This window comes from Metopolophium dirhodum, chromosome 7 (assembly GCF_019925205.1).
Source record: "Metopolophium dirhodum isolate CAU chromosome 7, ASM1992520v1, whole genome shotgun sequence".
NCBI classification, from domain to species: domain Eukaryota; kingdom Metazoa; phylum Arthropoda; class Insecta; order Hemiptera; family Aphididae; genus Metopolophium; species Metopolophium dirhodum.
Genome location: NC_083566.1, coordinates 3918667 through 3936067, shown reverse-complemented (window position 1 = coordinate 3936067; position 17401 = coordinate 3918667). Strand labels below are relative to the sequence as shown.

The window sequence follows — 17401 nt, the reverse complement described above, 5'->3', positions numbered from 1 at the left end:
CGAATGAATTAAAATTAAAAAAAACTAATATTTCTCCTTTTACTACAACCATTTAAAAAAGGAAAAAAATTATCGATTTTCATCGTAAATGTCACGTAAATCCTTGTTTGAAAACATCTTCGGGTCGGACCTACAGGGTGTTGTTTTCATATTATCGTGCATTATGTGTTTGCATTTCTGTGGTATTATTATGAACTCTGTAGGTATATTTTAATACACATAATATGTGCAGTGTGTTTTTCTTTTTTTTTTTACCTACATATTTATAATTTATTAATAATTTACCTTCAATACATTGTTGTCTATAATATAAAACAATATTTAAAACATCGAGGACATTAAATATGAGTCTCATTTATTTAATCGATGTTCAAGTACAATACAATAATATAGAAGTCTTAAAAAAACCTGGTACAAGCAAATATTTGTTGTAAATTTATTCTTTAGATCTTAAAATTGTAAATACTTAATTAAATTCAAAAAGTTCATCGAATACGGTTGAATAGAAAATAAATACCAATCCACATCGACGTTTGGCATTCAATGGCGCACTAACAAACATATTGCAAAACACCGTTCGTAAGACCTTCTTTCAAAACTAGATTTTCTTTTTTTTATTTATAATAGCAGTATTTAATTGTAATAGTTTGAGATATTTTTGATCGATAATTTTATGTGAATTCACGTGGTAAATATTTCATTTAGGTATAAATACATTTTTATATTGAACTATTTGTAAGAATATACATTTTTCAATTAACCTTCTGGTAAGTTCAATATTTATTTACTGAAATATATTTTGATCCAAAAAATATGAATACTACTAATGCTGTTTTTTTATTTCACACATATAATTTAAGACAGTAAAATTTGAGTAAAATACGCTATGCGCACAACTAATATCACAAAGAATCTATGTTTTCATCCTATTATGTTGGAAAAAAAAGTGTATTGTTTAAGTTTTATTAAGGTTAGAGTGTATAGTGCTTTTGATAATTGAACGTGCAACTTTGTTTATTTCTACGTCACTGCAGTAGTGCGCACCATAATACGGACCTATATATCTACTGGAGTCGTCTGACCAATTAATTATTATCTTCTTTAGAGAGAAGAGGTCGGAGTTATGTCTGTTGTTTTGCAGTAGTCGTGGAAAATGTGTCGTGGAATAAATCACAAATACTGTGTGTTGACAACCGCTGCTCGCTAGAATTCCACCCACATTTAAGTTGTTTGAAATTTATTTGGCAATTTCAGAAGATAATTATTTAACTGGGCTAATAGAAATAATGTATAATATTTACATATTATATGCAATGTCAACCCATGTATAACTTTTTGCAATAGGTACACAATTTTTTTTTGAAAATTGTTTTATACTGTTTATTCAATATTTTCTAATTCGATGATCATTTTAATTTTAATATTTATACATATTATATTGTCAAACACGATCCACGCTATCATTTCCAATAAAGCCTGGTAGGTAAGTCATTTTGAATTAATTATCAATATAGTACGTCATATAATAATATAACGTCAGACACTCATCATCTAAAAAACTATTAACGTTTTTGAAAATATTTTTTTACATAATTTGAAGTCGTTAAAAATCAAAATTTGTGTAACATTTATTTTTCCATCGTTATCATGTCTTACTCAGTTTATCAAAACTTAAATACTTATAACTAATAAACTGCTTGTCCGAAATTTGATTTTTATTGATCATACTTCGAATAAAATTGTATGAAATTAAAAATGTATGTTGTTATTGAAAAGAGTAAAAAACTTTAAAAATATAATTTTTTTTCCAAAACTATTGTTTTGTGACGACTTAAAATTCTATAAAAGATATATTTTAAAAAACGTCAGGCTTTCTGAAATAACGAATATTTTACGTTAAACGGATCACCCCGATATAAGTTATATAATATATAATACGGCCTCCTGGCTCAAAGTTTAAATGTATAAAATAAAGTTATACTAATACAGTAATATGATAACTCCGACAAAATATTTCAAATAAAACATAAGTAAACACTCATAGACATTTTAAAATTTAGTATTTTTGTGATTGTACTAAAATTTACGATAAACTTACGAGAAAAATGTAGAGATGAGAACATAAAAACACACATCATTGTAAAATCAATACATTTAAAGCTCCGCTCGGAATCTAAAATACATCTTAAAGCTGGTAGATGATTATTATTTATTAGTTTATTATATATTATTATTATATTGTGGGTGGAATATTGAAGAAAAAATTAAAACGACATTAACTGGTTGAGTAATAATTGATTAACAATATTGTTGACTTATCACTTTTAGATTTCAATCGTAAATGTTTAGACATTACAGTAGTTATTTTAATATTTCATGCTCATTGCTCAACATTGGTAAACGCCTGAATATTCTGACCAAATAAATTTTTATGTTCCCTGAGTCAATGCGAAAATCAAATAATATTAATTAAAGTAAAGTTTTATCGCTAAAATTTTACCTATTATTCTCTTCTTAATTGTGTACTTGTGTCTTGCAATTATATAGTAAAATCGTTATGCGTATTGAGACTGTTTTAATTGGATCCCTCAAAACGCAGAACGAAAAGTTTTTATTTAATCTTTCCTTAATAATATTATCTTATGTATTATAATAGTTAGTTGTTATTTTATTTTCTTTCAGAAAACCGTTATTATATTGTATCAGAATATAAACAGCGTGCATCGTATGTATAATCGTCGGCTTGGGAAAAACAGATGTATCTCATTCCTTTCTTTCAGAAAAACAAGTTTGAAATTCAAAACCCTACATATTTTTTGTAAGTTTTATTAAAAAAAAACAAAATGAAAGGTAGGATGGATAACAATTTAATATTGGACGTCTAATACGCTAATACACATTGTATTTAAATGAAACGTTACAAAATTATAAATATACCTTGAAAACTAAATTTTGAGAATTACAAAGAAATGTCTATAGATTGAACCCTTACACTCGTTAATAATAAATGTGCCAATGCTAACATTTCTTCGCCGCAACACTTTTTAGACGTCGACATTTTAGTGGTCGGTCCTGACACGGTTTAAAGTTATTAAATTTAGCGGTGCAAGACACATGGACTCGCACCTATCCACCCTACCCCTTCAGTAGAATTCTTGACACATGTAGACGATAACGAATTTCAACCACAGTAATAATTATTATTGATTAATACTGAAAATTAAAATTTGTGCAGTAAGTTGTCGGATATTATGGTATTTCACTGTTTTGTTAATGACAAAATAGTTATCTAACATAAATATTGTAAATTTCGAAAACTTTTTTTTTTATCAACAACCAACAACAATATTGAACGATACCTATTTACAGGAAATTTCAAAGAGGTTTGTCACTTATTAAAAAAATGTAATCATCAATTTGCCAAAAAATATGATTGTTCAACTAATTATTCTAGTTGGTCAATTCAAAACCAAATTTTAAATGTTTGTGCTCAAATGGTTTGAGACAAAATAATTCTTGAAGCAAAAGCAAATGGATTTTTTGCTTTGATGTGTGATGAAGCTAGGTAATAAGTAAGACTATTATAAATGTCACTCATGACTCGTGTAGGTATATACCTATTACAGTACTAAATGGTAAAATTATAAAATGCTAAATTAATATAGATTTTATCTTATTTAGGAGCTTCAAATGTGAGCAGATGTCTGTATGTTTAAGATATGCTAAAGATCTTGAAATACATGAACAATTTTTAGGATTCTTAGAAGTTATCTAAAGGTCACGATGCAGACTTTCTCGTTACAATGATTTGAATTTTTTACAACAATCTAAGATTGCAGACTCCCATGTCATTGCTCAATAACATGATGGAATTGTGTCATGTCTGGTCATTTGGGGGAGTGCAAGCAAAAATTTATGTAAATGAAGTGATACATATTTTCGCTAAAACTAAAAGGATAATGATATTAGAGCGATGTGTAAAATCAAATTAAATTTAAAAATAAATGTTTACGTATTAGAAATTGTGCTTATTAATAAATTCTTAATTAAATAATAATATACTTTTCAAAGCATTTTAGTCAGTCCTAAATATGTAATTGTTGAATGGGTATTGTACGAGTTTCAGCCTTCAGGTATCTATAACCATAAGATAATACGAAAAAAAATAGAGGGCTTCAGCACTCCCAGTTTTTTCATTGAAATTGCGCCCCTGGCTCGTGGTAAAGAACCTACATTTGTATATTACCTAAGTTCGTCTGTTTTGTTGCTTTAAAAATGAATTACAATGACGAGTTCACGAAAAACATTATGGATTCGTGTACTCTTTACATAATACTATGATACGATTAGGAGCTTGGATAGCCTTAAACATAACGTTTTAACATAGTTGCGTGGATTATAGTGTGCAAATAATAAAATAACTTGTTTTTTGCACCCAGGTCATACATAATAATTAAAAATTTACGAACGTTCGTGTCAATGCGATGGTGTACCTACATGGTGACGGATAACATGATTTATTTTCCACCGACTAAAAGCGTGTGTGGATTAATTAAACCGTTAATTTTGTATTACTTTCAGATTTGATGACACTTTTAACACCTGAGACACATGGTGGTATGCATATATATTTAATAGTGTTGAAACTAAAATTAATTTGTTTGATAATAATTAGTTTTTACTGTTATATTATTTATTCTAGGGAATTAAAATGTTTTTAACTGACGTCCCCCGGTATAGTCTGCAGTAGTTGCTCTGCACGCATACTTTACGCTATTTCTACCCTTCTGCTGACAGCCGCGGTAAGTCATGAACATAATATCCACAACTCGACACCGAACTAAAAAGTCACATATTATTATTAATAATAATTGATCGTACAGTGCAGCACACGAGTAGTTTCATACGCGCCTTCTGTTTTCAGTTTCAAACAGCATTCGCATAATACGACATTTGTACGACTCATCGATATACCTACGTACTGATAAATGGATTTTAAAGGTTAATAACATAAACCGCTACAGACCGATGTATTAGGTGGTATAAATGTGTTATCCCGCAACTGCGTAACTTAATAATAATAATCAGTTCGTTTGCTTCAGTCGGTGACTTTGAGTTTTTAATTAAAAGCCGTCAATATACCTACCTATATTCAACAGCAGAGTTACGGTAGTTTTTTCGACGTACACCAATATTTGGGTGCATTACAGTTCGACGCGATAGGGGGAAAACGGTTAATATCAAAAGTTACACAGGAAACGCAGGAAAACGCCAAAAGGAGTTTTCCGCGGACAAAGAAAGTTCTTTATTTTTGTTTTAAGCGCATAACCCCGCAGTAGACATTACGGCAGAACAAGTTTTCACTCGGCTGATATGCTTTGTTGGTAATAAGCGTTAGAAAAAAATAATAATATTCATTTACCAAAAACGAATATTATTATTTCGTAAAGTTTATTCTCAGGTCAATAAGTTTGCAGTTATGATTTTCCATGAACACATTATTGATAACAAAATCGCGTAACAAAATATATTTTTGGACGAGCAGCTGCTGGTTAAAGCGTTTAATGTGGAAAATGTAAAAATGGCAGTCGTCGTGTGAAATTTACATATGAATTTAGTTAATTTCCAAGGAGTTTTTTGACGATCCAAGACCATCTTGCAAAACTCGCGAAAATGACTGTTAACTCGTTTACCCACCTACATTATTCAAATTTGAGCAAAAATAATTTATGGCGGAATTATTCTACTCACGGATTATAGTGTTTATTTATTATTAATTCGTTTTACATATTATCGTGTTTGTAAGTTGATTTTGTTATTTTTGGTGTATTAATAGTTTACACGTGCAATAAATCTCACGGTAAATGTACAAATAACAAGAAAAATTAACAAAATCCCGACGACATTAGTTCGGTAAAATATATAGTAAACGAATAATAATAACTACCGTGGCTATACATGGACATTGGACAAATTATGTTTTCTGTCAATATCATTGATCCGACTGGTGATAATTTATTGTAATAAATGAGATAAACTTATCTCCAAAACGTATTATTGGTTTTGCAAACTATTTCTTATCTTACCAACGCGTACTTGCGTATCTTTATTGCGTCTATATGCAGTCTTGTAGAACCACAGGGAACAATCCGTTATGACCTATCACAGAGAACGATAAATGTTCTATTGTCCTTTACTCTTTTATATTTCCTAGTGGAAAATTTCGATTTGATTCACGATGAGTGAGTGAGGGTAACTCTGAATGCTAAGGCTGAGCACACGACTCAGACTTTCCATTCTGCCAATAAAACCCTCTCCAGATTTAAGAGTATAATGTAAACGCAGTACATCTCTAAAAATGCTCAAAAACTAAAGGAAATAAACGATAAAAAAATGTTATTCCTATAATATAGCTACTGGTCCATGAGATACTTGTTGTAACCCGATAAGTACCAATTCTTGTTGTTAAAACCACAACAAGTACCAAGTGCATTATAATACATATTTAAATACAGCAAAAGAAGATAATATCTAAATATTATTTTTCTGTGAGCGAATTGTTTTAATGTGTTATATTATGTAACCGAATGACAAATTGTATAGAAATAGTATGCCTATATTTTTCATTCGTTCATCGATTTAAATTATAATAATATCTTAAGATAAAAAATTCATGTCGTGAAAAGAGATCAGACGACGTAGCTATTTATTTTTTTATAGGACTCGATAAGTACTAATTCAAGTTGTTGAAATCCTAACAAGTATCTATAGGTATTAGGTACATTATTATACATACGTATAAACTTCAATGGAAGATTTTTTTATGACAGCTATTAATAATTGTATAGACACAATATGTTTGTTTCTTCGCGGCTCTCGGGGACCAATAATTATAATATTAAAATAACATAAATCCAAAAAATGTTGCGAAAAGAGATCATGTTGAATTTATCCATTTCGATGAGTTGGTTTTGAAAAATTACTTTTGAAATATTGCCAGAAGCACATTAAGTTACTGCGACACAAAAGCTGTCGTACACCACGTGCGTATAATTTATTTTTGAAACGGCTACAACATAATATAAGAATGTGTACGCAGTGTGTACATACTATGCACACACGAACATAGTATATTTGTATACTTTGGAGAATTAATTCTCTCTAAAATATTCGTATTTTGAATGGCTGGTAACTGTTTGCATTGTACGGAAGCCGTTTAAATAATATAATAACACGCCTTTACATTATAGCAGGTACTTGGCTGGTTCGCGACACGACGTGAAAAAAACTCTGATGAAGATTTGAGAATACCATTGAATGAACCCCACACGAGTTCTACAACTCTCGATTCGATTCGTAGGTGGTAAATAAGATGTATTCGGGTTAATATTATGATATTTATTTGAACGTTCGTTGGAAATTGTACGCGTATATAACTACATCGATCCTCAGAATTCTCGGTAAAAACGGCCTCTTAGCACTGCGATTTTTTTTTATTCATTTCGTACACACGACTTGTGTGCATAGTATGGTATATTATGTACGAGAACCGTCAGTGTACAGTGTACATGTAAAAAAATGTTTAGACCATTTAATTTGAGTAAGCGACGACATTTTGCGAGTTTATTCGGAGAGACAAACCTTTTGCGTTGAGATCAAATCTTATCATTAGGTATTTAGAATTTTAATACCTATTAACTTTGTATTATTCAAACCAAGTCAAAACTATTTTTAATTATAACGTGATAACAATTTTAAATTACTCATAATAAATTTATTATATAAAAAATAACCGACATGTATTTTTAATTTACTCACAATGCATTTTCAGTGTTATGAGTAAGAACTGAATTATAATAAATATATTTAGAATTTTAATACCTATTAACTTTGTATTATTCAAACCAAGTCAAAACTATTTTTAATTATAACGTGATAACAATTTTAAATTACTCATAATAAATTTATGATATAAAAAATAACCGACATGTATTTTTAATTTACTCACAATGCATTTTCAGTGTTATGAGTAAGAACTGAATTATAATAAAAATATTAAATTAATAAATAATAATCTCAATAGGCATTAATTCAAAACATTCTGTTTTAAATTATAAACGTGGTGAAAACGTTTGTTATTCATTACTTTGAATGATAATAGAACAGAACATATTTCGAATAGTTTTTATTTCATAAACGGTTTTGAATAGTTTTAATCGTATTTCGAAATACACAGACGTAAAGGATTTGTGTTCTACTGCAACGACCAAACAATGATTACAGTGTCTGAACAATTGATAGATTTATTATTGTTCTTTGTTTCGTATCAGATAAACATGTCTTCTGTTTTAAACAAAACAGCCTCTGTAAAGAACAGTCCACTGAATCGTTTTTAAAAATGGTTAAACAAGAAGTATTATTTTGCTGTTATCATGCAACAAGAATAAATCGAGAATGATTAACTAAACGTTTTTGTATTTTATCATAAAAACCACGTATAAATATATAGATATAAGTAGTATGTATATTTTAAAATTTATATTTGTGAACTACATGTTTAAACCATAAGACATTAGAACGATAAATAAATGTTCTTAATTTTTAAATCGTTTGAAACGTTTTTTTTTTTATCTACTATACCGTATTATGAACAGTATACGATGATTATCGAAAAATAAACTCCAAGCATCATGGAACCATTGAGTTATTTATGTTTTATCGTGCTAATGTACAATCATAACTTTTAATGATAATAATTTGTTACTATAAGTCTATATAAGTACATAATATTGCATGTATAAACTTTTTTATGTAAAAAACATGTTGTACTACCTAGTTCGATTTTTAACATCTGAGTAAATTATAGTAAAAAAAAGTTAACTTTAGATGTCCATTGTACTTATTCCCCCGCAAAACTTTTACAAGCTATAGTATCAAGTTTAACATTAGAGAGTGGAATTTCATCGAATCTACACCGCGGATGGCGGTCGTTAATTAACCCATCGATTCCGCCAATTACAAGTAGTAAGTTTAGAAGACTCGAGATTGGCTACTGTTTTTTATACATAAAATATTTCCACCTCGAAGAACTAAGAAAGTATGGAGAAATATAAAAAGTTCCCGAACAATAATTACAAATCTTAACCTTTTTAAATTAACATAGACGCTATAAATAAATTATTGTTATTGTAATATACAGATTAAAATAATACGGTTTCATTATATTTTATATAGCTCACTTTTTTTTTTCCAATCAACTCGAAAAAAAACCAAGTGATTACGTAGAAAATACTTAAATAATTATAAATCGTGGAATATTTAAGTTAAACATTTTATATTGAGTAATTATTATTAATATACCTATATTTAAATAATAATATTTTGGACTAAATATCGTGCATACGAATACACAATTAGGTTTATGTATAATGTACACGATATTGTATACGTATTATTCGTTGTTAAATATCTAGATAAAATGTAAACATATTTTTCAATTATCCGATAAAATTAAGGAGTAATCAGGATGACCGTAGGTAAGATGGCGGTCGGTGGAATCGATTGGCTCTTTTAAAGCTACCTGTACTGCAGGCGGCGGGAACGATGAGTCCCATCGAATATACAAAGGATTTTTCACGAATATTGACGGTTGTGCTGATTAAACCTACATTCATCTTCAGCACGAAATAATAGTAATAATAGAGAACGCAGAGAAGCATAATTATTTGTCCATAACAGTTAAATCATAAATGCCGGTTGGAGTAATATTATTCAGAACATAGACTTATTAACTGAGTTAATTACTTTACTTAGTTAATATGTCTATGATTCAGAAACACCATAATCAGCAGGCTTAAAATTAAACGATATTATAATGTAGATAATCAATACATAATGTAAGTACTCACGGATCTGAAAAATCCGTTTATGTTGCGTGGGTGAACGTCCACGATGATGTTGAAAATATGTTTGTCTTTAATTTCTCTCATCACTTGCCTATGCGTGTGCTGATCCACTTGTCGAACGTAAAAGTCAGTTTTCGACATTTTCATTAGATTCTGTACCAGCAGTAAACCTATATAAGTGAAACGCATTAATCGACAGTTTAGACTTTAGTGCGGAAAAATAACACCCCGGAGCGTATCGGACGCGGCGGTACAGGAGCGAACCTTTTCGCCAGGTCGTTAATCAAACGGTGTTTTTAATAAAGAACAACAATCGAAACGAAACACCCCTCCCGCACAGCTCGCGCCGTTTTGACGTGAAATTGCAATAACATCGGCGCAGTCAATACGCCATCGACGACGTCCATCACACCCACTCGCCCTGCGTGCGTCTACCACTATGATATAATAATAAGACTACGGTTTCCATTACCTTCTTCGTCGTCGTACACGATCGCGATTTTCGTCCAGTTCAGGAAATTGATAAGGTCCCTGAACGCCCGTCCGAGGTGATTGCGCGCCGGAAACATGTCCGTGACGAAGTTCCGTCGGTTCAAGTCCGTCACGCGGTCGGCGATGGTCAGCAGCAGAGGCATGCTGACGGACTCGCAGATGGACACTATGTGACTGGCCAAGTGGCTGTCGGACGGTCCGAATATCGCGTGCACGCCACTCTCCAGTAGGCGGCAAACTGTAACACAGCGCACGAAAACGGATATTATTATATAATATTATGATGCATGGTCATTCAGGGGGGGGGGGCGGGGACCAATCTGCCTCGTGTACCGTTGTAGGAAAATTTCTAGGAGCCCCTGAACGATTCCCCAGATGGACTTGAATGGGGGGTAGTTTTAAAAAAATAATCGTAATGTTAGTCAGATAATAATAGATATATAATATCATGATTACAATTACTTGGCGTAGTTATCATTTTTAAAGTATTTTTCAGTGATAGGTTCAAATTTGTCTCTGTAGTTTTAAATTACTAATTTATATTATAAGTACATAATATAAACAGGTTACGTTTTTGGTCGTCTTAAATGATTATAATTAATTGTTATATGTTATTATTGTTGCGGTGCCGGAGCACGGAGAACAATGATAAGAATATTCTATTTTCTTCGTATAAATTCATTACTGCAAGTATCGACGAGGCATAACAGACTTAATTTATTGCTTATTAGTGATTCACACAGTTTACTATTGATTGTACAAATATTTTCGCTATTGTTTATTCATTGTTTAGTGTTTGGTTTCGTACGGAAATTATATGGTTGCCAGTGTGTTACTACTTCAATAGCTACTGAAGAGTGGAGACTTAAATGAAATCGTGTATTTGAATGACTTTGGTCGGGTTTCCGAAATATTTCAAATGCCCAATCTCAGTGACTATAAGGTAGGAAGGTATTTATTTTATTATATTACCGTGTTTAGCTGTTGATCGAGGGGTCCACGGATTAATAATATTTGCCTCTGACCCCGAAAAACTTTGGGTCTACATTAATTATTCTAGGCACGGTTACATTATTGTCATAATCATCATCATCGACTTATTATTATTATTATTATTATCGTATTATTATCTGCAGCAGCAGTTAGCACGCGTTTGATTGCATAATCCGCTGGTAGCGGACACGTGCCCCGAGGGTCCTTCAATTCCCAAGGCCGCCGCATCTCAGTATTTACCTTTATTACATAGGTACCCTCCACAACCCGACGGATTTACGGTGCACCGCACTAGTGTGTTATTTCGATTTCGCGGTATACACGCGCGCGCTTAGGTTTTGGCGTTAAACGGATTAATAATAATTGCATATTTAGTATTTACCCGTACGTGTGGTAGGCCGTATGCAAGTGAATTAATTTCGCATATTTTACATCCTGCGTTGTCCTATCAGGACAGCGGATAGAAAAACGAATAAGTTCTTTTCCGACGCGTAGGAGAACCGTCACGATGGCTTAGAAACTTACTGCCGAGCGTAGGATTGCAAGTTTTCGCGGTATAAATGTGAGCTACATTCGCTTGGCCGAAAGACAAACTTTTGAAAAAAAAATAAAACGCTAACGTTTAAAAAACGGACATTAAAAGCTGGCGGAGATGACCTTTTCCGTTTGAGGTAGATAAAAGCAGTGAGAAAACGTATCCACGAATGATAATGATATGGTTTTTATTTAGACGTAAGAAGAATATTGGACTCCACGGTATAATAGCACCGAGAGTTTAAAAGTCGAAAAAAATTCGTGAAATAAATTAAACCGAACTCGATTTAATTTGTTTTCTCAAATCTCGTATTGCGAACCATACGATACAATCGTTTGGCTATTATCCTAAACGCATTCAATTAAAACGGCACAAGTCATAAATGAGCAAATAAAGACAATCGTAAAAATAAAGAACGAGATGACTTTACTACAACTGGGTTATATCATATTATTATTATATCGTATAATAATAGTTATTTCCGTGAAGTTATCGTGCGATTTTTTCCGCAGATTTTATCTTTTACGGTGTCTTAACCTCGAGTTTATATTTTTAAAACATCAATGCGCGATAAATTTACATACCAACATGAGCAATAATAATATTCTGTGTTTCCGTATACTGAGTTTTATGGAACCGAATGGATTTGCGAAATTTACTCGTACCCGTTATTACTTGGAGCCCTAAATACGACATCCTAATATTATCGACCGCACCACCACACGCACACGCATGCGATCCGGTACATCATATTGTTACGTAAATGTATAGACACCACACGACTGGTATATTTTGAATTTGGAAACCTTTTTTGGGATTTGCCCGGGTCGAAGTTTTAAATCAGTGGAAAACGTGGAGAGCATTGTAATCGCCCGATCGGCCAATTCTTTTCTTTTTTTTTTTTGTCGACATTATGAAGGTTGAAACTACTGCTGAAATTCTCGAAGAAATTCATGGCAAAGTTCTCCAGACTTATTTGTCCTTTCTCGACGTGCGTAGTTCCGAAAACTAGATTGCTTTATTTTATATTCTTTTTTTGGGATACAATTCAATTTGTATTCCCTAACTGGATGACATAAACAAAAAAAAAAAAAAAAAACGAGGGGTACACGCAGTTTATCGATTTTAACCGAAGTACACGCGTTTTAAATATCCTCATCAGATAACCATGCGGTTTTCAAACGGTCGTCGATAATTGCATACATAATGCGTTCAACTTTGGAGAAGGAAATAATAATGTCACTACGATATTACGATAATAATTGTGCAGTAGGTATTAATTTATTCAGTTAGTGAATAAAAGTGATTTTATTAAGATTTTACAGTTGTGTGTTATACAGTTACAGTTAAACGAATAATTATAAGTTATAAATAATAAATTATAAGTTACTAGTAAGTAAGCGACAGCGTTAAAAAAAATAATTAAAAAACAGGAATTTTTTGGTTTTTAAATCCAAACTGAAAAATGGATATACCTACTTGATGTATATTTCTACGAAAAATACTAAAACATCATTTTTACTTATTCAAAAAAAGGTAATTTATGTGTAGCACTATATTGATATTTAAATTTAAATGAGTTTATTTGAAGTACAAATAATATATATCTATCACTTTAAATACAAAATGATATGTTAACTTTTGTTCTTGTTCAAAGTAGGTACATTATTATTTTTGACTTATCATTTTTGTTTCAAATGGGAAATATAAATTCAGATGTCAAATTTGAAATTATTAAGTTTTAACTTAATTTTTGGTGATTTTTCAAATGAAAAAAAAAACATGAAAAATGTAAGACGATTACAGAAAAACCAATTGAAAGTAAAAAAGTAGTTATGATGTCTTGTACGATCAAAGTTATTTTCACCACAGAAGTCCCTTAATAATTTATTATATGGTTGTACAGTTTTCAACAATACATTTTAAATAAAAAAAGTCATATTTTTTATTTTATTTATTTCATCGCCAGATTTATTGACTTTTCTCTCTTAAATTTGTCTGTTTATTTTTTTAACCATAGAAATGCGCTTGTTATATCAGATAATACTAGAATATATTTAGGGTATAATTTGCATTCTTTACAATGGTACTATTCGTTGTAAATTATGTCAACATTTTGTTTTAACGAGACAAATAATATATATTTAAAAATAATGTAACCATATTATAGATTCAGAAATGATTTTTTCACAATTTATAAACACAATAATTTTTTTTTCATCATATACTAATCACTATAAATTTATATTTTTCAAAAACTGAAATCAAAATCAGAATATTTAATGCAATTCCTTATTTCTGGAAACAGAATAGGATTTGAAAAAAACAAAAGGTAGGTAAACGTTTCCGATTTGCTCGTTTTAAAAGTCACAAATGTTGAGTTTCATGTGTCAATAATTTGATGCAAGTGTTTGTCTATTCGAGTCGATTGTACAAATACGCTATTACCTACAACTACACTTCAGTATACAATCGTAGCTAGGCGTTTGATATTATGCATTACGCACAATTGTCAAGACTGTATTATAACAATTCGATCGGTTCAAAGCACAGATATTTAGCAATGCCGTTAGGAACGGCGCACTCGCTACTAAACAAGTAGACAAGTGGTAATAGATTTTCGAAAACGAAAAAAATTAACAAGTAAATAATAATTATATTATGTGGGTCCTCGCAGTCGGCTATTAGATGTGCGCTGTGTGCCTGTGTCCAGTGCACTGATACAGAGAGAAATTGGACGGGCTCCAACGATGGGATTATTACTGGCAACAGTCGGGACATTAAACATGGCTTTTAACGGTCGTCCCCGTTCGCGGCTTGCGAAAATCGGCCGGAACCATTTTCACCCGACTTAACAGTTTTTCGCCGTCGTATTCTCCTCCTAAGTATTAGATTCTATAAGCTGTAATTTTTTGTTGCGCCCAGCCTCGACGACTGCTGCAGCCGGTCGCACATAAAACCCGATTGTTTCCGCACGACGGGAGTGCGCTCGCGGGACTATGTTAAATGTATATATTGTCTAGCGCACTTTTTCTCGGACCTCGTAGTTTTTATATAATAATCGAATCGGCCGTAGCGCGTTGTATATCTGACACATTACGGTTGAAGAAGGGCGAGAACGGTTGGCGGAAGGAAGATGAGAAGAAGAAGAAGAAGAAGAAGAGGGAGAAGAAAAAAAAGAAGTATGTCAGTAGTGTTCCGGCATATATATATCTATATATATATATACCTATATATTATATATAATTGTAGTGAACTGACGCTCAATTGAATCCGAGTCGTCTAAATTGATGACGAGATAGTCGACGTTTTCGGACGTGATCGACGGAATAGATTAATTGTTGTTGGAAAACTCACCTGACGTACTGTAAAAAAAAAATTTTACCAAAGAGAAAACGGAACTGCATTTTTTCTATTAATTTTGGCGATGTTGACGTTCATAATATATAATCCTATAGGGCTCTTAACGCTGTCTAATCAGCTTCTTGTACGCACGTAATTGGGTCCTATTAAACTTGCGGTTTCGTTCAAACAAATAAAAGAAATAAACATATCGCCGCCGATTTGCCACCGTAACATTTCCGCTCAACTAATTCGTCATTACAACCGAATAATAATAATAATAACGACAACAACAGAACGAGAGTTTAGTGATCAGAAGTGAAAATTCAAATAACAAAAAACGGTTTCGGGATAAAACGCGCCCGCGTATAAAAGCTTAATGGTGGCTGACGGACACGCAAATCCAGGTGTCTGAAATTGTTCTTACTTAGTTTTCAGTAAACTGACATAAAAAAAAGATAAATAAAATAAAATATTTGCATAGAACTTTGAGTGTAAAAAAGATTTACGGGCATAAAGTAAGTGTGTGTGTGTGTGCGCGCCTGGAAGAAGGAACTTTCGCTCACAACATTTGTATTGATGACGACGTTGTTAGCTGCTTGTCAGTAACGAGATTTAAAAAAGGGCAAACCATTAAAACAGTTGTTATCAAAGATGTTGTAGTAGTTGTTGTTTTTTTTTTTATCTCGAAAAGTGTTTATTTTGATTACTGTTTGTTTAGTACGATTATTATCTATCCATTTTGTGCGTCAATACTGAATTCGATAATTTACATATGATGTGTATAATGTATAATATTTATGATATTTATATTAATTTATTTGTATTTTATTTGGATTATACGGGCTTTTAATTTTTATGAATGAAAGAAAGAACACTTTGAATTTGTTCGATTAGTTAATCACTTAGGTAACGAATAAACAGTCAATAATATTTGTATTAATTATGTGTTTAATATAACTTTTACAACATGAAACGCACGTTCGAGTACTTTTTTATTCATAAATAAGGAAAAACTTAGGTAATCCATCAACAACAAGTCTTTTAATATTGCCCATGGTTTGATGAGTCTTAAGTTTTTATTTCTAGAACTTTTAAAATACAATAATTATGATAATATTTTGTTGGATTTTTGAAGTAAAACAAATGAATAAACAATATCATTTTACCACACTAAACACATAATAGTACGTTATCAGTAATTAGTTAATTAATTAATTATAATTAATTAGTCATTAATCGAAAAATGTTGATAAGAAAAATTTCCGAAACTTTCCCGACCAAACTAAAAAATAAAAATAAAATAAATTTAAAAATGATTACACATAATATCTAGCCTATGGGTAAAATGTAACATTCTGGTAATGAGTAAATCTAGACTAAATGCCTATCAGGTATTTAGTTTTGTACTTATGTAAGCAAATTTAACGAGCTGTTGATAATTGTTTTACACTCATAGTGGGATTACTCATTTGAAATATACATACATACCTATACATGGAGTGCTATTTATTATTGAGTTTCATTTATTTATACATATTGAAAATCATTACAAATTTCTAAAATTAATTTAAATAACGTGAATAAATGTTTTAAATAATCCATAAAAACCTGTATAGTGAGTGTTTTGCATAAAAAACAATCAAAAGACTTATGCTCGGATTAAACATCTCAAATTTCAAAAAGTGTTATATTATTTTTAAGAAGCTTTGCAGTTACTCAAAGTCTTGGCCGTAGAATATTATGATAAAGATTTATCGTGAACTTTCAAATAGAATCAGGTACACCACGCGGTGACCTATATTAATTACTCGCTTCTTAAAAGTTGCGTAGGTATGACATAAGACAAATGGGGTGGTTCGATGATCATACTTACCGCAGTACGCCACTAAAGTTTATAAAGAAACTTATATATGGACGGCGGTGTAATGTCAATCGGGGTCACTATATCGTTAATGGGTCTCTACGGTTTGTTTGAATAGTTATCGTCGATCCACCGCGAACATTGCGATGTATAAGTTTTTAATAAATATAAGAAACGAACGTTAAGCCCCCGCGGCGGCGGGTGTGATGCTCAAAATCCGCCAAGCAATCAAATTACGGTGCCAAAGTGACAGAGGGATTTTTTTCCCTC

At 31.3% G+C, this 17401-nt stretch overlaps 1 protein-coding gene across 1 annotated transcript in view; it reads right to left on the bottom strand.

Moving 5' to 3' along the window:
• The window catches only part of LOC132948901 (glutamate receptor ionotropic, kainate 2-like), a 236487-nt gene that overhangs the window by 44987 nt on the left and 174099 nt on the right, over nt 1-17401 (bottom strand). Inside the window, exons 3-4 of the mRNA XM_061019589.1 lie at nt 10378-10635; nt 9909-10075 (exon numbers count right to left, since the gene is read on the bottom strand). Of these exons, the coding sequence (XP_060875572.1) occupies nt 9909-10075; nt 10378-10635 (425 nt within the window). The remainder of the gene's footprint in view (nt 1-9908; nt 10076-10377; nt 10636-17401) is intronic.